Source organism: Meriones unguiculatus, chromosome 11 (assembly GCF_030254825.1).
Source record: "Meriones unguiculatus strain TT.TT164.6M chromosome 11, Bangor_MerUng_6.1, whole genome shotgun sequence".
In the NCBI taxonomy this organism is placed as follows: Eukaryota; Metazoa; Chordata; class Mammalia; order Rodentia; family Muridae; genus Meriones; species Meriones unguiculatus.
Window position 1 is genome coordinate 53983006 of NC_083359.1, and position 23725 is coordinate 54006730.

At 47.8% G+C, this 23725-nt stretch overlaps 1 protein-coding gene across 3 annotated transcripts in view; it reads right to left on the minus strand.

Moving 5' to 3' along the window:
* The window catches only part of Tmcc2 (transmembrane and coiled-coil domain family 2), a 38414-nt gene extending 14892 nt beyond the window's left edge, over positions 1–23522 (minus strand). The window contains exons 1-2 of one of the 3 annotated variants that reach the window (XM_021636405.2): positions 23316–23522; positions 13008–13532 (exon numbers count right to left, since the gene is read on the minus strand). In XM_021636405.2, coding sequence (XP_021492080.1) covers positions 13008–13532; positions 23316–23522 — 732 coding nt within the window. Of the gene's footprint in view, positions 1–13007; positions 13533–21187; positions 21235–22295; positions 22708–23315 lie in introns of those variants that run through there. The other 2 variants (XM_021636406.2, XM_021636407.2) reach the window with 2 other exon arrangements.
* Between the last annotated feature and the right edge of the window lie 203 nt (positions 23523–23725).

Consider the following 23725-nt stretch of genomic DNA (forward strand, 5'->3'; position numbering starts at 1 on the left):
GTTTAAATACTGAGGGTCAATGTGAATCATGCTGATGGGGCAGTCCCAAGTTCAAGAAGGTTCCAAGAGATAAGGGCCTGGTACTATCTCTAGGAGCCAGTGCCAAGGTTTGCAGCCAAAATCACCAAGACCAGAACCTCTCACCCAGGGTCTTGAAAAATATACAAACATGTGCCAGTTGATGACTTAGGTTTTGAGGAGGCTGACAAGGCACATTACACAGGTCTCCATGTCTGGGGGCCATCTCTGACCTCTAGGGTCAGGGAAAACCTTCTCCCTGTTTACACTTTGACAAGTACTGTTCCCTTTGCATAACAGTTATTAATATAAAGTCTTGCTGTCACTACTAACCTAAAGGAAGGAAAGGAGAAGAGCTTCTGCTTATCTGGGCCCCTTCCTGTGGCCAGCATGAGGCTGATCTCCCTTGACAATGGCAGTATAGGACAGCGGCTGACTACCTAATGGAAGTCCTCTGTGGCAGAGCCATCCTCGGTAGCAGCAAGTATGGCTTGAGATTATTATCCCCAAGACAGCCCTTCTCTGCCCCCTCCTTTAGAGCCTCATGAAATTAAGATTTTTAAATTAAAAAAAAATCCTAAATTATGTACATGTGTGTGTAAGTGTTGGTCCATGTATGTGAACAATGGAGTTCCAGGTAGTTTTTGAACCACTTGATATGGGTGCTGGGACCCAAGTTCAGGTCCTTTGAAAGAGCAAAGTACATCTGAGCCACCTCTCCAGCCCTAAGATAAGATTTTTAAAAAAATTACTCTTTTATTTTTTTCCTGTGATTTTAATACAATTTCCCTCTTCCCTTTCCTCTCTGCAAACCTTCCCATATCTCTCCAAACCCTCCTTGCAAATTTCATTAGTTGTCACATACATATATGTATTGGCCAATCCACTTTACACTCACAACTTTAATGTGCAATATGAAGTTGGAAATTGCTTGGTATTTCTCACTGTGCACCTACTTGTGAATTTATGCTTTTGTCATCAGGAGGGAAGCCTCATCTGCCCACTGGTAAGGATCAGAGTATGGAAAATGACCAGGACAGTATACGTGTGCACATATATGAGTGACGCCAGAGCACCTTTACCCACATGAGTAGAGGTGTAAGAGTTTAGCCTGAGCTGCCTGGGATGCAGACAGCTGGGGGTATTGTGCGGAGCTCAGTGTGCACACCAGCACAGCATACCTTCTTGTCTTAAGGTCTTGGGCTTCCCATGATTGTCTGGGAAAATCCCACATCCTCCAAGGCACTCCCTCATCTGTCTCTTTCTAAACTTTTCTTTCATTTTTCTTTTTAAAAATTACATTTTTGCTTATTTGTTCGTTTATTTTGAGATGCAGTGTATGTATGCATATGCCACAGCACACATATGGAGGACAGAGGATATCTTGCTGGTGTTTGTTCTCTCCCTCCATAACTCAGGTTATTAAGCTTGGCAGCAGGTACCTTTATTTGACCCACTGAATCATCGTACTGGCCCATAATCTTTTCTTATAAACAAAACAGGAAGAAGAGGAGATAGTGGTAGTGGCAGTAGCCACAGAAGACCAGAAGTCAGGAGGGGCTAAGACCTGGGGTTCTTTCCCACCCCACAAGTTCTTTTTGATTATGGAGCTGTCTATGAGTGGCACACCTCCCACACTTCCAGCAAGTTCATAACCACAGAAAAAGTTTTTTGCTAGACCACATATCCTTAAGATGACCATGGGGAAAACTGCCCCCTCACTGGTCATTTCAGCTCCACTCCTAGAGCATCCCATCACAATGACAGGCAGGAAGAGGGAGGGAAGGGGTCAAGGGATGAATCAGTAATCTCTAAAAGAAACAGAACAAATAGTAATTAGGGCCAGGTCTGCCTGGCAAGTTAGCAGGCAGAGGCTTCTTCCCTCTCTGAGGCTGTCCTTGTCTTTATCCATGAGCAGAGGCCCTGAATCTGTGATGGTGAGCAGCGGAGGACATTTCAGGACCTCATGTTTCAAGCTTGGTTCCATAGTTGCTCCAGAACTTTGGTTGAAAGTACCCACAGGTATGGCAGGAGGAATATGAAAGGGCAGGGGTCAAAGGTGAGTATCTGTTCAGAAGATATGGGCAGAATGAGCCCCAGGGATGCTGAATAAACTCTCCAGTAGCCTGGCAGAGTGCTTGGGAGTCAGAACCGCTGATATCCTTATCCTGCTACCCACAGGCTATGTAGCCTGGACAGGCACTAGCCATATTTCTTCCCAGCCACAGGGGAGTCAGGTGTAGCCACAGGAGCCTGCAGGATGAGGCCAAGGAACCAGAATGAGGCATGAGCATGGAGAGATCTGAAGCTGAGTCTGAAAAGCTGCACAAGCTTACACACATGTAAGCTGTGTCTCAGCCTTGCTAGCTGCCAGTGGCACACAGAGCCTGACCCACCACCATAGGCCTTACTGAATTAGGTTATTAGAAATGAGGCCCCCTCACCACATGTGAATGTGTACTGTAAATACACCACAGTATTCCAGACAGTACCTTGAAGACTTAGCCTGGGACAGAAAAGTAGCTGTCATCTGAAGTGAAGTTGAGAGATTGGCAGGAAGACACATGGAGAGCTGCCACGAGCATTCAAGTTGCCTCTGAAAGGACACGAGCCACCAAGCAAAGTTCCCGTTGCAAAGAAAATTTCTGCTGGGTGAATACTGCATGTACTTCCTAGTCTTGGCCATCCCTCTTGGTTACTTCCTCCATGATCTGGCTGAGGAAGAGGCAACACCATAGCAGAAGCAGGTGGTCACCACTGGTCTACAGGCCTAGGCTACTGAGCTGTAGCTGGAGATGTCTGGCCTCACCTTCTCCACACAGAGCTATGTCTGGGGGCAATTCATGGGCTCACATTGTCCTCGAGGCAGAAGCTGGAAGGAGCCCAGGTCCTAGGTCCACATTCCTCTCTACCACACTGGCTTCTTCCTCATTTAGCTTCTCCTTACATATCATACTTCCTCTTCACTTAATTTTGTTATGAGGCCCTTATTTCTTTGAACTCTTTATTTTCCTCTGCCTTTTTATTATTATCCCCTTCTGAAAAAAAACAAAAACAAAAACAAAAACAAACTATTTACATTTTTTTCCTCTTAAAAATATAGGGGCTGGAGAGATGGCTCAGAGATTAAGAGCACTGGCTGCTCTTCCAGAGAGGTCATGAGTTTAATTCCCAGCAAACACATGGTGACTCACAACCATCTATAATGAAATCTGGTGCCCTCTTCTGGCATGCAGGTGTACAAACAAACACAACATTGTATACATATTAAATAAATAAATCTTTAAAAAAATAATAAAAATAGGGAATAGTTCAGTGGTAGACTACTTGCTTAGCATGCACGAAGCCCTGGTTTTAATTCCCTTGTACTACCGAACACAAAATTAAAAACTCAATCAGCAGCATATATACATTCTACAAAGTGAGAAGCCTGAGAACAATGCTGAACTGCTAAGACAAGATAAGGCCTTTAAAAAAAATTCCTGAGCAGCAGGTGTTGTGCGAGCAAAGCCCCAGGGAGGGCGCCTTCTAGAGAAGCTGGCAGCTTCCCTGAGGCTCACCATGCCTCTCCGGGAAACAGGGGCCAGGGCATTACCCCACACTTACTTTCAGACCTAACCAGGTCACCATTAGGTACTGCTTTCCCCTGGGAAGACAAGAGAATGGTTGGTATCGTTCACTGTGAGCTGCAGCAATCAAAGCAGGCATGTACCATAGGAGCACACGGAGAGACACAGCCCCTGGGGCTGGAGATGCAGACAGAAGACCTACCAAGGGAATGCCACAGTACGGCATTGGCACGCATACACCATGAGACCTTTCAGCCACTTTCAGGAAGGAAGGAGGCAGCTCTCTACCTTTTGGGGCCTCTGTTGATCTAATCTCTCAGATATTCTGGGGTGGTGGGGCAGGGTTGTCATTCCTGGGCATGGGAATCTGGTCACTATAAACAACCATACACCTGGCTCATGTTTAGGCAAACCACATTCACTTCTTTATGGTACTCTGCTCTGCAGAGGAGGGCTTACAGGGTACAGGTCCTGAGGAAAGTGACCCAGAGAAAATGGCATCTCACAAATGCCATTCTGCACAAATTTTAGGACACGAAGTACCCTCTACCTGACCCCATTTGCCACAAATAATTGAGAACATTTTTCCTTTCCTAAAGCAAGGAATTGAAACACAATTCCTGTAGGTTCCCACTGACTAAAGGGCTCTGAGCTTACCAGGAGCTGATATGATTAAACAAGAAATATGCACAAAAGCACTCTGCAAACCGTAGCATGCTGTTTGACTGACTGTTGGTACCTGCATGTCCCAGAGGCATGACTACAAGGCCAGAGAGTCCTCCAAGAAGTAGGCAGGAACAGGGCCCAGGTAACATTTGAAGTTGCCTTCTCAGGAGGCAAAGAAACCTTATATAATGAAGTTAATATTACAAGGCACTTGTCTTTCCAGGGCAGGGTTCGCCTTTCCAGCTGCCCCAAGGGGGCCTCCTGATCACAGTATCACTATGGATCTGATTTAGGTTTTGCTGAACATGCTGAATTATTCACTAGCTATGGATAGCAAGCTAGCTCCAGGGTGGGGGTAGGGGTATCAAGAGAAGTCTTAAGGAAGAGGAAAAAAATATACAGGAAACTAGACTTGGGGGGAGGGTGCAGAGAGAATCTCCAGAAGAGCAAGGGCAACTAAGATGTATGTCTGACCAACTGTTTGTGAAATTCTGGCATCTGTCCCTGGAGGAAAATGAGAGGTGGGAGAAGGCATTACCCTGGCCTTTCCACTGGAGCTCAGGAAAGCCCCTGGTTCTCTGAGAATCCTCAAAGGGCTGCAATGGCATGTATTCTGTAACTGTTTTTATTCTAGAACCCTCTGCCCTGCAGGGATAAAGACAGAAAGTACAAACTGCATCTAGAGCAAGACACAGATGCAGGGATCAGGTTAATGGTACTGTATTTCCATTGCCTCACCTGGCACCGAGGGACCAGGGTCACGTTTCTCATCTCAGGGATGTGGCAGATGCAGGAAAGAGTATTCTCAGTAGCTAGGAGATGTTTGCCAACTCCCATGACCCATGCCCATATCCCAGGGCTGGCTCCACATAGTCTGGAGCCCGACGACAGAGCTCTACTTACCGCTGACTGGTACGAGCCCTGGCTGGGAGCTGACACCCCAACCCAGAGCACACCTTCTTGGGCAGAGCACAGCATGGCTGAGGGAGCCAAGGCTCAGAGAGAGGTAGAGAATGGAGCCTTGGCTGTAGTGTCCTACCTGTGTCTAGGCTGGAGGCTGGCATCATCTCAGCCCTGTGGACTGCAGACAAAGAGCTCATCTCCCACAGGCCCTGGCCTGAGCTTAGCCACGAGGGGTTAGATAACAGTAGAGTTGTCTGACTCACACACAGTATCTTGGGCAATAGTACACTCCAGAATCCAGAGCTAATCAGAAGAGTGGAGTATTTCCACCTGGAGACAACATCAGTGGAGGCAGGGAGAAGGCAAAGGAAGGCTGCCTGCAAGTGTACTAGGGTAAATAGTTTCAGCTTTGGTTCTGAAAGAAATGCTGCTTATGACATCTGGCATCAAGGGTAGTCTTCATTCATTAAGGGCTGTCTTCATTCTTTGGCCCCTCTTATGTCTGAACAGAACCCTAACAAGGTGAAGGGTTTCACCTGAACATGACAAATAACATCACACTAAAGTAAGATCGTGGCTCCCCAGGTACAAAAAGAGTAGCAGGGAGCTCAAGGTTCACTGAGAGCAATGGTTTATGGCAAATTAGAGCCGCCCAGCCTTGGCTTGGTGGGTGCCTGGAAGCATGGTACAGTCTCAGGAGTGTCCTCCAAGGAGTAGGACAGCTGCCTCTGGTGCTTCCTCTAAGCAAGGGAAACTTCCATATAGAGAAAGAAAGAGGGTAAAGAGGAGAAGGGATGGAGGAGAAGAGCATGGAGACAGTAGCTGTCCTTAGAAACCTGGGTAGCCAGGGTGAGTGGCCATGCCACTTGAAGGTGGCAATTCTCTATGAGAAATGGCTATATTTGTGTGAATTAGCTGAACTGGTCTGATCCTAGAACAAGCTACTACAGCCCCTGTGTAGCCAGGCCTAGGAGAGCAGGGGTCTCACAGATGAGCAGGCTGTAGCTTAAGGGTTATGTTTGGAAACCTCTCTCAGCAGTCAGCCCCGCCTACCACTGAGCCAGTGGATTGCTAGACATAAATAAACCAGGGCCCCTGGGTATCTGCCAAAACTTCAGTCTTTTTGGCAAGAGGTGGGTCGAAGGGTGGGCCCCTTTTCAGCCTGGAAGTAAACAGGGAACTTATTTACATGGGGCAGGGAAAATTTGTTTTTGGATAAATCTGGTGGAAAGGGCACAGGATGTCCTCAATCTGCCCTGGACTGGGAGATGAGCTACACCTCACTGCTTCCCCCTCCACCTTCTGGTACTAGAGATAAGTTACAGCAAACTATCCAGGCAGGACACTCTTAGCCCTCACCTCCTCACTTCATCTGCCCCTTCTCCCCACCCTAATCCCAGGTGCAGAGTTCATTGGCTATAGGAGTCTGTCAGGGCTGCACAGACCCTGGCCTTGGCTCTTCAGTCACACAGGACAGGAGGGAAGGCAGGACTAGGCCAAAGTCAGAAGCTAGCCACACAACTGGCTCCTGTGTCATTCTCCTCTTGCTAGCATGGGATACCTTGCACTAGTCCAGGATGGGCAAAGCTGGGTGGGGAGTATAGAGACAGGAGAGGAAAGGCTCTGAGGGATGCCCAACTGGACATGAAGAGAGGAAGCAAAGAGAATGGAAGCCTCTGAACCCACATTTTCCAGGAGCTGCTGTTGAAAAGAGAAAAAGGAAAGGAAAGGAAAGGAAAGAGAGGGAGGGAGAAAGGGAGTAGGGAACATGTCTCCTTTGCTCTCAGAGGAGCCAAGCAGCCTAACCTAGTTAGTGGCTCCTTCTCTATGCCCCAGGGCCCTTCCCTAAAGTCAGGGCCACATACAATGTTATCTTCATTGTCTGTTCATCATTGATGCCCCAGTACATTGACAAATGATTTTCCCCTTCTTGACATATATAAGACCTAGTATACTGACCTTTCTCGTTATCACACACATAATGGAAAGCAGAAGGGTGGGGTAAAGGGGAAATGCCATTGTTTTTAATAGGGAAATAACTAAAGGCAGAGCTTAGCTAGCTGGGTCTGGAGGAACAAATGACAGCTCAGCTCCCACCATCAGGACAAACTTACTGTCCCGTGGGGCCCGATCTGTCTTCCGTTACACCCTGCTCCTTCAAATAGGGTTCCAGCCCCCCTGATTTCTCTGAATGGGTGGTGTGTGAACCTCTGCAGGGCTAGTCAGGAACCCTAGCTGCCTCCAGGATGTTTTGGGAATTCAAGCCAGGGTGCTCTGGTCTAAAAGCCAGCTGGTGAGTTGAAAACAATGGTGAGGGGTGTGGGGAGTAGGGGAGGCTTATGAATTAAAAATAGATGCTAGTACTCACCAGGGAGCCTGCAAGAGAGCATGTGGGCTGTGTTTACTAACGAGAAGAATACTTCCTATTCATACCCAGACCAACCAGAGTGGAACCACAAGCTTACCATGTCAGCCAATGGCCTCTGGGTCTGGAGAGTCAGATGATGGTGTTTCAAGCTTTAAGGTGGCTAGAAGATCCCTCTTCCAAAGACAGGGAGACACTTATCTCTCCTCAAGACCCGCAGGACTACACCCAATCTTTAGAGGTCCAGGTCCAGGTCTGGAAAGTCTACACCTTAGGAAGAAACAGTACTTCTTTGCCAGGACCTAGCTGGAACAGGCTAGCCCTGAGCAGGCAGCCCCTCCCCTCCTGAAGGACTCAGTCTTCACTTACAAAATGGAAGCAATGGCAACTGCTCTGCCACCTGCATAGTTTGTTATGAAGGTGGATGAACCAGGCAAACAGTACCAAAGCTGAAAGTTCCAAAGAAGAACAAAGGGCATGGTGGCACACACCTTTTAGTTCTAGGACTTGGGAGGCAGAGGCAGGTGGATCTCTATGAGCTCAAGGCTAACCTAGTCTACATAGCAGTCTCCAGGCCATCCATGGCTACACAGTGAGACCCTATCTAAAAACAAACAAACTAATAAAAAAAGAAAGTTAAATCTTAAAAAAAAAAAAAAGAATAAAAAAGAATGAGCTGGAGAGATGGCACAGCGGTTAAGAGCACTGGCTGCTTTTCCAGAGGACCCTGGTTCAATTCCCAGTATCTACATGGCAACTAATAATGACCAACCATTTCCCTAGCCATCCCCCAGTGAGGTTACCCAAGGCTTTGGGTTTAGCCTTCCATATACCGCAAGAAGGAATCCCTTTCACACACATCATCCAGACACAGTGTCACGATAAACAGTGGAATGGAAAAGCCCCCAGAAAACTGTCCAGCTGGCAACCTGCCCCAACTACCCTGGTCCTTGCATTCCAAAGCAGCTATTATCACCAGTTTCTGAAGGTACTTACTACCCACCTATTCCCTGTCTTCCTAGGCAACTAGAGAACTCTAGGGGAACCCTAATTAACTGGAGGTCCCAAGGATCACCCCCCCACACACACCAGAGTCAAGCCCCTCATGTAACAAGATTTTTCTAAATAAAATTTTAAAACATATTTACTGACTCACCCATGAGAGGTGGGCCCGGCTGTTGCTGTACATACAGAGCTTTCTCATTAAGGGCTAAACAACCTGGTTCCAGCTGGTGGGCCCCAGCAGTTCTTGGGTTCAAGAGGCCACACCCTTTCAGCCAAGTGCATCCAGACCTGCCTCTTACTGCACACTTCTCCAAGCAGAAGCCAGGCTTGCAAATGCAGTCCCATCATCTTAAATGCCATCTATATGCTGACACCTCCCAAATTTATGCCTCCAGGTTGGATCTCTCCCCAGGACTCCAGACTTGCTCAGCCTACTGCTTATTTGGCATTTCTATAGGGGTGTTTAATAGCTGTCTCAAACTTAGCACAGCCAAAACCTAGCTCTGCCTGTATGCTACCAAAGGATGTTCAGTTTGCCATCTCCCTTGCTGTTCAGTTCACCGAGATTTCTTTTGTCCTGCAGCCAGGCCCCAATCCATGAGCCATCTTTGACTTCTCCATTATGTCATGCCCCATACCCAATGCATCAGAAACCCCTGGCCTTGACATCCGAAGCAAATGGAGAGTTCAGCCAACATCCTTTCAACAAACACCCCACTCCAACCAACAGCTCCTCTGGAGTACACACCAGCTTCCTACCAGACCCTTGGCTCAACCCTGTCACACAGGGTTAGTTCTCACAGGGCAGCACATGGTAATCTTGTATCACATTTTCTAGCAACTTCTATCACTTGTGGAAAAAGAAAAAATAATTAAAAAGTCCTTTTCCTGGTATATTGACCCCAATGTAATCTGCAGTGTTCCCTGTCCCTTTCCAGCTCCCAGCCCAGCCTGACCCTGATTTGATTCTGTATTCTCTACTTTTCTGTCTCTACTCCACATCCACACAGTTCCACCCATTACACTGTCAGAGAGGCTTTTCCAACCAACCCATTGGAATAGCATGCCCACCCACATTCTCTGCCTTCATGCTCTGCTTCTATTTTGCCTCTCAGCACTCTTACTAGCAAATAGATGGTGTAGTCATTTGGTGGTTATCTCCTCCCGTGAGGATGGGTGTTCTGGCACTGCAGGAACTTTTCTTTCATTCACTGAAGTATCCTTAATGTCTATAATAGTACCTGGCACTTAGAAGATACTCAATAAATGCTGTCAAATAAACGGGAAAGTGGGGAGGGCAAGTGGAAATGCTCAAGAAAAGAGAGGGTATCTGCTGACTTACGGCTACCAGTGAGGCTCTGCTCTGGACAGGTGGTCCAGAACCATCTGTGGAAAGTCCCTTTTCTTGAAGAAATATACAATCAGTGTGACATGTAGAACATATAAAATGACCCTACAGCTCATGTCAGAAACAGTTTCAAAGTCATCTCTGGTGTCAGCACTCTGCCAAAGCAAAACCTTGGGCCGACGAGTTGGTAGCTGGGCCCCATCACTGATTACCAGCTACACATGCAGAGCAGCCTGGTATGGTGGGAAGAGCACCAGACTTGGGATTAGGAAACCCACTGTTCTACAGGTTCCGAGCTCTGGGTTTTAACAAGTCATACCCCCTCTTTGGATATATTTCTTTTATCCCAAAACTTGGGTTCTCATTAACATGGCTTATCTGGCTTAAGGAACTATTTTAATAAATTCACAAAAATAATTGTTTACACTGGAAGAGCATCAAGGCAAACCTAAGCCACTGTCCATCTAGTAAAGGCAGGCAATGATGGATATATGCATCAACTTCCAAATAATTCCAAAAGGCAAGATGCATAAGAAGTCATGGTAGATATAAGAAAGCTCTGGTTCTTGTGTGGGGCTCAGTTGAGGTTGTGCTGGTGACAATCTATAGCAGAAATAACGTCACAGCAGATGTCCTTGGAACCTTGATGCTAGAGAGCTCACTAACCAAACAGGACTCCACAGTCGCCCACCATTTCTCATACTCTCTTCTTTCCACTGCGCCCATCTTCTCTGTCCTCCATCTTCCACAGACAGGTGCTGTCCATCCACAGGCTCTCCCTGCCCTCTTCCCAGGGCAGCCTTTCCCCTACAGCACCTGTGCTCTACAAGTAGACCCGTCTGTTTCCTCTGGCTCTCACAGACAGGCCAGCCCTCAGCTTTGAGGTCCCTGCTACAGCAATTTTCCTCCTTCTGCCCTCCACACATCAGGCTGACTTCTCTGCTATCATTCCCTGAGCAGGAAGAAAAGCAAAGTTCCTAACTTCCCTTCTACCAAGTGGGCCACCTAACTTCTCAGCTCCTGACACATCAAATTAAAGCTCTCTCCATTCCTTCCTTACCTGGGCCTTATTTCCTATTTCCTAAGATACCAAATCCTTTTTTTTTCTTCTATTAAGAATCAAGCCTAGGGCCCGGTACATGCTAACACATTCTACTGCTGAAATATATCCCTAGTCTTTGTTTTATTGGGAATAACTGTGTAACTCAGGTTGATTTTTTTGTTTTCTTTTTCAGACACAGGATTTCTCTTTATGTAGCCCTGGCTGTCCTAGAACTTATTTGCAGACCAGGCTAGCCTCAAACTCAGAGATCCACCTGCCTCCGCCTCCCAAGAGCAGGGATTAAAGGTGTGCGCAGCCACACCTGGCTTCTGGTTGATCTTGAACTGGTGATCCTCCTGCCTTAGCCTCCCTCATGCTGGGATTATCAGTGGGTACAATCACATCTAACTAAGTTCCCAGTTCTCAAACCCCAATAGAATCTCTGTCTGCATCTCCACTTTATCTCTCTCAAATATACTCACTCTTCAACTCCCTCAATGCCCCATCTCCTCTTCTCCACATCTCCAGCTTTCCTCACTTCCTTTTCTGTAAGATAAGATTTCATGATAGCTTTCTAATCTCAAACCCTCTACCATCTTTTACCTTTAGTATATCTGCCATCAACCCTTCAGCTTTCCTTCTTTCTGCTGATGGAGACCATGACAGGGAAAATGAACTATAGCGCCAGAGCCTTGGAGGGGTACCTAGGTGTGTGGGAGCCTGCAGAGAGACACTGCTGAGGCCTGGGGTACAGAGGGAAGAAATGGACGTGGGAGAAGCAGCGTGTCAGAGCTGGCTGCCTGTTTCATCTACATCAGTGGGATCTGGCCTTAATCTTCTCTTCATTCAAAATGTCCCCTTGAGGATCTATCTCATCCACACCAGTGACTTCAGCCTCACTGCTGATTTCACCTGTCAGCCCACGCCCCCAGGCCCACTGCCAGGACCTGCAATAGGACAGCCCCTTTCCTAGACCCCCCCCTTCTTCTCTTCTGACTCCTCAACCAGAGAGAGTACCACAAAGCTACACCAGAAACCAGAGGCTCCTTTCCTCCTTCATTTCCTTTGTTTTCCATAGCCTGGTCCTTGTCTAATACCACTGATGCTGACTCCCCAATATGTTCTGAATTCCTCTCCTTTCCATTCTCAAGGTTGCAATTGCTGCAATAACTTCAGTTTCCTTGGCTCCTTTTCTCTCCCCCTCCTAATCTACTGCCTGCTCTTCTAATGTACTCTCTGAGCTCACTTCGTGCCTAACAGCCTCCCATAGCTGCACTTGATTTCCAGACTGTACACAGCATGACCCTCTGAGCTCTGGCCTCTGCTTCCATGAGTCTCCACAAACAAGAAGCACTTGACAGCAGCTCCCTTGCTTTGCTGCATACCGACCCTCCCTGCCTCCTTCAAGACTTAGTTCAATAGATTTTCTTCCAGAAAGTCTCTGACCAATTCCTCTCTACTCACACTGCCTCCTCTGTTTCCAAACTCCCAGAACATTCATCAGAGCCTTCTACTCGTTCACTAGTGTTTCTAGACACTGGGCAGCATGTGAACAGCAACACTGGTTTGTTCACTCCTGTGACATCCAATAAGCACTCACTAAATATTGTTACAAATGAGCTGGATACATTCATGAAGTGCCAAATAACACTTCCTGATCCCTCCCCTTCTTTTCTAGCTGGTAATAATCACAGTAAAGATATCCTGCCAGGTTCCAGTCCAGGAAGTTAACTATGCTAACACCTTACTTTCACTCCTCACCCCCATTTTCAAATGGTGATACAGAAAGGTGAAGAGATTAAGCGTCTAGTTAATGCTGCTAGTAAGAATAATAGCCAGGTCTGTCTGGGTCTCCTCAAAACATGTTTAAGGATAACAAACCAAAATTACTATCAGCCTGGGCAAATGACCATTTTTGAAAAAAAACAAAAAAACAATCTCCTAAACAAACAAAAATCAGTCCTGTAGGTGTTGGGCTCTGGTGTTGGGCTTGGTCATATCCTGACTCCTCAGCCAGGAGAGATAATGGGTAGCAGGTATCAGCAGTGCCAGGCAAAGCATCCCTGTGGCCCTCCTTCCACCTGGACTTACCTTGTCCCCGATGCCCTCGGCCTCCTCAGCCAGGAGGTATGTATTGCTACCATCAGCCAGGAGCAAGGCAGTGTCAGTAGTAGAGGAGGAACGCGGTCGGCCCTGGTGCTGGTGCAGGATGGCGGCCAGGCTGCTGTCCTGGGGTCCCTTCCGAAGCAGGTGTGGACTGCCACGCTGTGGCTCCAAGGAGCTGCTCTTGGCACGACGGCCACTGCTCCCACCGCTGCTGTGCAGGCTGGCACCCCGCTTGATGGAGGGCCTGGAACGGATCTGCTGTAACACCCGGTTGAAAGCAGTAGGTCGGGCAGGCAGGTCGTGCAGGGACACAGCATAGGAGACGCGGTGCATCTCCGGGGAGCGTTCCTTCTCATCTGGGGAGTCCTGATCGGATAGGCCCTGCTGTTGCTGCTGTTGCTGGGCCTCCTGAGACACTTGGTGCTCCCTCTCCCGTGACCTGCGGCGGCTGTGAAACAGGTGCTTCAGGCCGTGGCCAAACATGGAGCCCTCGGAGAGCTGCTGGATTTTCTTTAGGGGGAGAGATGAGAAGCCCAGGTTAATGGAAAAGCCCTGGAAAAGCTCCTGGATACTCTGTGAGTGGGGGCTGAGGGTGGGTCGCTCTTACGAGGGCGGAGTGGCCAGCACAGACATCTGAATGCCTGGGTTCCTATGGGTGCCTGCCATGCCTACAAGGTCGTCTGCCCTTTGGTTCCAAAAGCAAGTTCAGATTTCTAAGCAGGGTGTTCTCAGGCTAGCCTGCGGCTTAGTGGCACATGAGGCACCCCCGGCCCCGTCATCTTCCTTCTTCCATGTCAAACTGTCTTTCAAGCTGTACTGACTGGGGCAGAGGCCACCAAACATCCATTCCCACAGAGGCCTCATTGTGACAATCCTCGGAACAAGCAGGGCCAAATACTCAGGTTATACCTACCGCCAAAGCAGGCTCTGCTAACTGTACACCCAGCACCTTTCCCCCTTTCTCACCAGCCAAACTGGAAGGTATTAATGCACCCTGCTAGAATTTCCTGCTTCAGCACATTTGCTTGTAGCTATGGTTTTTGGAAACACCTTCGCTTTCTCGTTAAAGGCACTAGTCCTTTCTAATTCTCTCATTTGGAATGTGGAAGTAGTTGCTGGCAATGTAGTAGCCTCACTGTAACCATGAGGTGACATAGTTGATGATAGACACATCCAAGAAAACAGTCTATAAAGCCTACCTCTGTCTACATGACTCTATTACAATTTTCTGTCATTTGCAGCCAGTTAAGTTCTGACATAGCTGACAATGAAATAAACGTTACTTCTCTGAGTATCTACAGCAGATAAGGGGCTTTCATTTCCCCTCAGACTAGAACCAAGCTGAAGCCCTGGAGCCTGGTGCTGCCCTGCTGTAGCACTGCCCCAGAGACTCCAGCTGCTTCCCCCACCCCCAGCACTGCCCAGGATAAATGGCTGGGGGATGGGCTGCCAGGGCAACTGCCATGTAACAGCAGGCAGCTTGCCCGAGAGGAGACAGCTTATCTGTGTGGGCCATGTCCTCTGAAGAACTCCAGAGCTGTGGGAGGATGGGTAAGACTCAGAAGACAAGGGGAAACACTACACTTTGTCCTCTAAGATGGAAACAGGGCCAAGTTACCTGGGGCTCAGGAGCTGCAGCAGGCTTTTCTTGGTACCAACATCCTCTAACTTCACAAAGCAAACTCCATCATTAAAATAATTTTTTAACATTCCCCCCAAACTAGACATAATAGCCCCGCCCTTTATTCTTCTAGAAACACAAGAACAAAGGTTAGACCATGCAGAAACCAGGAAAGCACAAGTCTCCAGCTTTTGATGGCTGTCCACTCAGCACTGCTTACCATTGCTGTCTATGGCAAGTGGCACACACACTCCTATGTGACTACAAGACCTGCACTCACACAAAAGAGAAGGCACCTCATTCAAGTCCTACAGTCCACCCTGATGCCTGGCACGTCATAAGCCGTATTTGTCCATCTCACATTCTGTCCTGCATAATCTCATTGTTTCCCCAGATACTCATAAAAGCAACAACCACACACTTGCACACACACAGGAAAATTATTCCTTCTTAGGTTTGGGGCAGCTCTAGAAACAGGTCTTTTATGCCAGGTACTCCCAAAGTTGCCCCCTCCCTCAGAGAGGCAGTACCCAAGCCCACTTGAATCTGGGCAGAACCAAGATGGCCAAGGCAGAGTAGATGGTAACATATACCACATAAGCTCAGACTGACCTAGATTCTGGGTCTCCTGACTACAGCTAAGTTACCCACCCTCTTCCTCACACTGCCAGGCCAAGTTGACACAAGACTCCCCATGAGGCCCCAGAGAGGGTCTTTGCCTAACTCTTTCTGCTAAATATACCACATCCTCTGAACATTTAACATTCTACTCCATACTCCATTCCTAACTTGCTTCTCCAACACGGAGGCTCCTATTTCCTACCCACTCAGGCAGACAGTTTTCCCCCTAAAAGACTTTAGCTAAGGTCCCAGGAACACAGCTCTGGGATCTGGTGGATTTTGAGGGAGGATGGGGTTGGAGAATCTCAACCACCCATCATCCATATCATCTTGACCCCTATAATCCTTGTCTAGTTTACCTTTAAAGCCATACAAGGTGTTGTCAACTTTTCCTGTCAGTCTAACCTGGCACTAGTCTTATTCCAGGGCATAAAAACTGACAGACCATAGTAGCCATGATCCATTTTGCAGATGAAAAAACTGAAACACATAATTGTTAGGTGGCTTATCCAAACCACAAAGATGAGCTTCCAACTTCTAGTCTAATTTACCTTTCCTGACCCACACCTGTCATGAAACTACAGGAGTTGTGGTGATGTATGTCTCCTGGGACAAATACCTAAGGCAGGATCAAAACATAGCAAAAAAACCTCAGAGTTAGGGGTGGGGCCACTGAACTCTTGGGGATGGGGTCTGCTCAGGCTTCATCATAGAATGTGGGTAAGCCTCTACCCACAGATCTTCATTTCCCCTCTCCCCAGCTGTTCTGCACATAAAGGATCCTTGCACCAGCAGCACCAGTAGACTCTGTTAAAGTTATAAAGGAAAAGAAGAAAAAAGAAGTCGAAGAACAATGTGGGGTGTGTAAGGGGTGGGGGCTAAAAAGCAAGAATAGCAGAGTGACACACAGGCCAGCTGCTTCCACCTGTGGGTGTCAGAGAGATGGTTAAGGGTTTTGACATAACATGATGAGGAGGGAAAAAAAACACCTCAGTGCATATACATACCCAGCCCCAAGTTTCAGAAGTGAGGAAAACCATGGCGACTAGCTTGAGGGAACTTAGCCACCAACGCAGCAGAATGCGCCACCTGCTCTGACTAACAGGTTCCAGCTTCTAAATGTCACTTGCTCTTCCACATTGACTTTTCCTTTCCTCCAGCTGCCAAAAGCCACTGTGATGGCCAGACAAAACCATCAGGAAGAGAGAGGTTCAAGGCTGAAAAGTCGGGAATGGGGCACAAGCTCTTTCTACCCATGTGGAGTACGGTGTGTCTGTCCCCAGGTTGGCCAAGGGGTAGTCAGGGAAAGGGCAGCTTCCAGGAAGAGGTACCATATCTGGAGAGTTCAGTAAGGGAGTCATAGTTCCCTTCCCCTTCAAGAGTAGGGAGGACCCACGCTCCCTGGGCACTGTGCTCTCAGGAAGAATGGCGTTCTTTCCTGAGAACCCTGTGGTTTTTGAACAGCAGGCTTCAGCTGTTCTCCTCCCTGGGTGTGGGCCCAACAAAGGGAAGTTTGCTCCAGATTCTGCAAAGACAGCTTAAAGATGCCAAAAGGAAAAGGCTTCAGGGTGCAGTGTCCTTGGCACAATTTGGCTTAAAAAAAAAAAAAACCTAAAGCAGTTTCCAATACCTACAGGTCCCTGTGGTCTCATCAAAATCCCGGAAATGCTGAGAGGGTCATGGGAAGGTACAATTAACCAGAGAGCTGCTCCACCCAGTCTGATATTCCCTCTGCCCCACCACAGACATGGCTGTAAGGACTCAGGGGCGCCTGGGTCACCCTGAGCCTTTATAAGCCTAGGTCGCCAACGTGTTCTCTATTTATAGGGTCTCTATGGAAACAGGGCCAGCACTAGAGAACGAGTCACTGGGAAAACCCACAGAGACTGTCAGGATCCGGAGGGGATTGTGAAGTCTCCACTGCCTCCTCACCCCTCACCACCCCCCAAACAGCCGAGGGGGGGCAGGCTGCAGAAGGGATGCAGGGGTGGGTCTATCACCTCAGGCTTGGTGCTGCTGACCACAGAGTGATGAAGAGGCAGCAGCTGCTGATTCCCAGCTTGCTTGGGGTTTCTATTGGAAACACAGGCAATGGGAGGTTTCTGGATTCATTCCTCTTCCCCAGGATCAGTTCACATTCAAAACAATAAAAAAGCAGGGCTTGCTTAAACCAGGAGTAGTTGAGTCGCAGTCCAACCCCCTTTTGAACTCTTGTGCCTTTTTTGCTTAGAGCAGTCTGGCTAGAGCTAACGAAGGTCACCTGGGAAAGGTCACCTCATCCACTGGGGTCTCTGGACAGAACTAACTCATCTATCCCAGCACAGCAGATTCTTATTGAAGTTGCCATTGTGATGTGCCCTCTCTCTCTCTGCTTCTTTGTGTCGTAACCATCCCTCTCCATCTACCCACTCCATAAATCCTTCTCTGGCCACACCAGTGTACATGGCATCCCTCTATCCTGAACCCATGAGGGCTCATTATCTGTACCACTCATTTTTCAGTTAATCATGTGCTGTCTTGCAACTTTGCTTCTAGAGCTCTCTCCAAGGCTCTCCAACTTTTCACCCACCAGTTTGCAGAATCTCTGACAAGATGAGTTACTGGCAAGCAGTAGCTACCTCTACTATTACCTGGCAGAGACCTCAATGCAAACATGGCCATTAAAATTTATTTCTTTGTCTCAAGTCTACAAAACAATCCTAAAGACGATGTAATCCTTACAGAACTACCTTTTCTAAAACTTTAAAATGCTCAGTTGAACAGTTTTTTGCCTGTGTCTAACCCAGATTCCTCCTGCTATGGCTGAAACCCCTGTCTCCATCTATCATGTTAGTAATTGCCAAGAATGTGTTGGCTTGAAAGGAGAATAAACATACTGTCCTCACAGATGGCTCAGGGAGGGTTTGCTGGGGATTCAGGTCCTTGCAGTCAGCTTCATTTCCTGCAGCGGCTATCACTTAGCTAAGTGGCTAGAATGGGAAAAACCTTTGGCAGTTTGGTTTGAGAAGTCAAATCCACAACTTGTCTGTTGTTTTAACCTTTTTTTTTTTTTTTAAAAAAAAAAAAAAAAAAACAAAACAGTTTCTCTGTGTAGCCTTTGCTGTCCTGGACTCACTTTGTACACCAGGCCGGTCTCGAACTCACAGAGATCCACCTGCATCTGCCCCCCTGAGTACTATGATTACAGGCATGCACCACCGTGCCTGGCTTTGTTTTAACTTCTTAACATAAGGGAGAGACTCCTATGTTTTTCAGAGAAGAGTGGACCCTTCTTTATGAACTCTTGTTTAACCAGGACCTTGGTCCAAAGGTACACCATCCTAATGGATGGAGATTTCCAAGGGAGATGTCAAGTCTTGTGGAAGAGGTAAACATAAGTGATTGTAGTAAGGCCACCCACCACACCCAAGAGCCTGTCAAGCCTCTCCCTATCCACAGCATCATTTAAATTAACCTCCATATTCATAACCTATTGAATGTTTCAACTCTTTGTACAGGAAGATATTCTTAATGTGATTGGCAGCTAAGCCACAATTGGAGACACAGAAGAAGAAGAAGAGGAAAAAGAAGAAGAAGAAGAAGAAGAAGAAGAAGAAGAAGAAGAAGAAGAAGAAGCACATTCTGTAAACTCTGAATTGCAATTAGGACAGCTGGGAATGAATCTAGAACCCAATATGTGGCAGGAGAACAGAGAGCTTCATTTGCCACATGCTTTCCTGCCAGCCCTAGTTCCTCCCAAACCTACACATAGGGCTGCTCTGAATGAGGCTGCAGGCTCGGGGAAGGGGGCAGTCCCAAGCCTAAGGATCCTCTGTCCTCATAAGGTACAGATGGGTGGAAACTAGCAACTACAGCATTTCTCAGAGCTCTCTGGTCCTGGCATTGACAGGGAAAGGGGACAGGTAAACACTGTACTGAGGTCCTGGTTCTTGTCATCTTATCCTAGCTAGAAAGTCTCCTGTCACTTGTTAATTAATGCTCTGCCCTTCCTTTAATATCCTGATCGAAAGCCAGGTCCTCTTCTTCCTACTTAGCCCATGTTTTATACTCCACTGCATGTACTCCAAGCACACTGAAGCCTGGGTGTCTTAGGGGTTTTCCTGAAAGCATTTCATCCCTCAGGGACTGGAGGCTCACCTGAAAATGAAGGCATTGCCTTGTTGAAGAACTAAGTTCCATTTCCTGGGTTAGGTCTCCCTCAATCCTACTTCCCCTGATTAAATCTACCTCAGGGCCCATGTCCCACAGATTGTAGGGATCTTTAAGCCCAAGCATTTCTAAAGAACAGTAGTTCTCCAGGATGCAGCAAGATCCCAGATAGCCATACTCCACAATTACTGAATCATCCAAGGTCCCAGGACACACACACATGCTTTCATACCAACTCCCAAAAGTGGCTAGACTTCTCCTTTATTTAAAACACATAACACAAATTTTAACCAACTCCTGGTCCTTAAAAAATAAAATAGCAGAATGGAAACACAGAGGATTGGGAATATCAATATTATTTTCTTGACTTGGGTAACGAATAGATGACCTGTCTACTTTTGCTCTTATTAAACTATAAACATGTCTCTCTGTGGACACTTTTATATGCATGTCCTATTTCAGTGTTTATAAGAACATCTTTCCTTCTGAAAGTGTCCAGTTATCTGTTGACTGCACAGACCTACCCTCTCATCAGTGCACTGAAGGGTGGGGAAGGAGTATGAGCCATTTGCAGAGCATCGAAGTGCCATTGCGCACCTGTACAGGAGAACCAGCCACCTAGGTTCAGCTGGGATTTTACCTTGGCTGTCTGTTGTCTTCCCTGCTCCTCACTCAGTAGGAAGGGAAAAGACAGTATGGTATGTAGAGAGGAACATGATCTGAAACAACCCAAAAGCAGCCCTGAGTGAAAAGCGCTTACAACCAGATGGGAACAGTGGAACTCCCCGCTTTCCTTCAGGGAATAGTGGTGATACTGATAGGAAACTCCATGGGGAAATCCAGCTTTCATCAGGGGATAGAGCACCTCTGGGAACTTTCCCTGGACAGCATCCCCAGGATTTTCCTCTCAGGAACTGGTCCATCCCTGTATTGAGTAGTGGGATTGGAATGGTGGGAGGTGGGCAATGCCTCTCCCCACCTCCTCCCCCTTCCAACCCCCGACCTCAGGCTTCTCCAGTGTTTGGGATAGGGCTGCACACTGAGCTCAGCCATTCACCCAGGAATCAGCTACATACTGTATTCTGAGGAGGACCTGTCCCCAGAGTTCTAAGCTCCTCCCCACACTGCTTCTCACTGCAACCAGTCTTCTTGCTGGAGAATTAATTCTGTTATACTTTTGGAAAGCCAGAAGTTTCTGTGACAAGCTGCCCCGCATGTCTTCTCAACAAGCAGGGACTCAGATAACAGCAAAGGATGGGATCATAAGAACAAACGAATGGGGAGACATGAGCTTGGGTGGCTAGAGAGGAATCCATGCCTGCTGAGGTCTCCCCTAGAGGGTTCGCTTATGTGAAGTTCTGGCAAAGCCCCAGAAATGTTTACACAAGCCTCCTGTGGGGCCAGGACCATTTGCAGGTTGCTTTTCTGTTATAGTTACTGGTTTAAAAATTGCTACCATGTAACTATTTCTCTGCCCCCCACTCCTGGCCCTACCCACTCCATAATCACAGATTCCAAGCAACCGTAGAAGGAATTTACATTGATAGAGGGCTTGTCTAGCATGCTCAAGACTCTATCTAGGTAGGATCTCAGGACCTCCCCCTCCACACAAAATAAACTGAGAAATGTACAGCACACAGTATGATGCTCCTAGAAGGACCAGAGACATAGAAGACAGAGACACTGCTGGCCATTGCTAAGGAAGCATCATTCAGCCAAGACTGAATCTTTCTCTTTCTCTTCTACCATAGAGGCATTTTAGACAGAGTCTTACATGCTTTTGCTCGTTGCTCAAGAATCAAGATGATTTCCTCCGTGACAATCAGTCACAATGCCTGGAGCTGTCACAAGAAAATAGAAGTGGGACTAAGGGACTATCTCCAAGTTCAAAATGAAAGCAAAAGCAAGCCAGGACTGCTGAACTGCATCAACTAAACACAGGTATGAGAAAAAGGGTATTACAAATGAAAAAATAAACACATCCCTTTTGGTACCACTATCAAATTTAGAACAAGTCAGCTCCCACCCAGTTCCAGAGACAATGATGAAATTTTTCAATTAAACTGTCAGCTGTGGAAAATTTGTCCAGCGCTGGAAAACAAGTTTGGCCACACTCCAATATTCCTTGTCCCTGTCCTCAGAAAACTTAAGTGACATGCCATTGGTGGCCCCCAAGTCGTATCTGTTAGGCAAGTCTCTGTCCTGTAGTAAACATGTTGTGATGAAACAGACAAAGATAAACAGGCAAGTGCCTTGTGTGCCTCCCTGTGCTTTCATGAGCTGTGTTCTTGTTTGGGTTCACACTGCTGGGCTATGGAGAGGTGTGTGTGTGTGTGTGTGTGTGTGTGCGCGCGTGAGCGCGCGCGCGCGCGCGCGCGTGTAAATAAGGGTCCTCAATTCTTCTTCTGGGCAGTTCAGCTATTAACATACCGTAGTCAAGTGCAGAGCTGTTGCTCTACCTTCTCCTGATCAAAATAAGTGTCATCAAAAAAGATGACATAGGAGGGTACAAACAAGGAGCTTTGGGAAGCTTTATATTCATAGAGAAACTATAGCCCCATACTGCCACCAGTGGAGAGAGGCCAAAGGATCACTCCCTGTTCCTCTCAGAAGCACTAAAGGGACTTCTTTGTACTTGCCATCTTACTTAAAACAGAAAACGTGTCACTTGGGGGGAGGGAGTGACACTTTTTGGGGCCTGATGAAATCATTAGCTTTGTGGAGAGAGCCTAGGTGTCCAACAGAGCCATCATTAGACAGAAGGTGAAAAGAGGTCCTATTTTCAAAACTTCCACAAAATTTAAAAGTTCACACAAGGAGTAAGGGGGCTGTCTCTTCCCCAAGGGACACACACAAACACACAAAGGAGCACATGCACTCACCTGGCTTCCTGACTCTGAGCTGCTCGGGCCAAAGGAGAAATGTCATTGGCTTATTCTAGTGAGCTTGTCGGTGCCCACAGCCATATGTACACAGGCTTTAACCTAACGGAAGTCCTTTCTCCTCCCCTATCCCAGACCCTGCACCCTCTCCGGAGAAAATTTCCAAGGCATCAATCCCCAAGGCATCCAAGTTCCTTCCTGGGGCTGACATCTCTCTCAGCCCAGTTGTGAGCTGGCCTGAGGAGCCCGAGCTGGCAGTCCCGGTGGTAAGTCCAGCAAAGAGGCATTATTTATCTCTGCTGGCTGCTATAAATGACACAGAGATCTTTTCAATACAGATCATCAATTGTCTGGAAGACCTCGGGCTGGAAAATAAACAGCTCCGTGTGAACCGCCCTTTCCAATTCTTGTTCTAGCTGCTGGCTCAGCGTGTGTGCAACTTGAACGGAGGCCCCAACCAGCTCTGCCCTACCACCTGTCAGTTCTCCACCCTGGGGGTTGGTTCAGGAAGCAGGCAGGGATCTCTAAGCACTAGCTTAACCTCTGGCTCCACCTAACGGCAAGACAGCTAAACCCCCCTTTCATAGATGGACAAACTGAGATTCGTTCAGGAAGGTGATTGAAAAATCCCACCTGGCGGAGGCTAATTGGCATGGCTTCCCATGCTGCAATCTTCTTCCCCATCCTCCTACAGAAGCCAGAGTACTGTGAACTTTTTAAGTTAGCATCTTAGATCTCTCCAGCCCTTTGTCTGCAAACAGCATTTCAACACACATTCTTCAAACAATCTCGGATGAGTGAGTCGTTAGAACGTTTGCTGAATAATGGGAACACAGAGGCCTGAAGTGAAGCTGATAGACAGGAACAAATGGTACCTAACTTCCCCTCTCCGGTCCTAGCCGAACATCCTCACTGACCTCTGTGAGCTTCCTCATCACTTTTATTCTGTTAAGACACTTCTGCGAGGGTGGGAGAAGCAACGCGGCAGGCTGTGCTTGCCTGGGGCTGGTCTGTGCTCACCTTTAAATCAGGAGGCTTGCTTCGGAGACCCAGGGTGGGTGCTACCGCAGTGCCAGCATCTGAAGTTGGCCCGCCAGCGGAGTTGGCACCCGAGGCCTCCCCAGGCCGGAGGTCCGCGCCCGGCAGAAGGCAAGCCGCGTCTTCCATCCCAGCCCCATCCTCCTCGCCCTGCTGTTGCTGCAGCTCGTCCGATTTGCACCTCTTCATGGTGTAAGTGGGTCGGCAAGGGGAATCTGTCCTTCTAGCGTGCTGTGTTGGGGAGGGGAGGGAAGACCGCACCCCCTCTTGCACTCAAAAGACCTGGGGTTTAAATTATGGACGAGGGGAGTAGGCAGATCACGAGTTCTTTCTTGAATTTAAGAAAATAGCTTTTTAGAGGACGATGAGGGAGGGGCGAAGAGGGGGAGCCT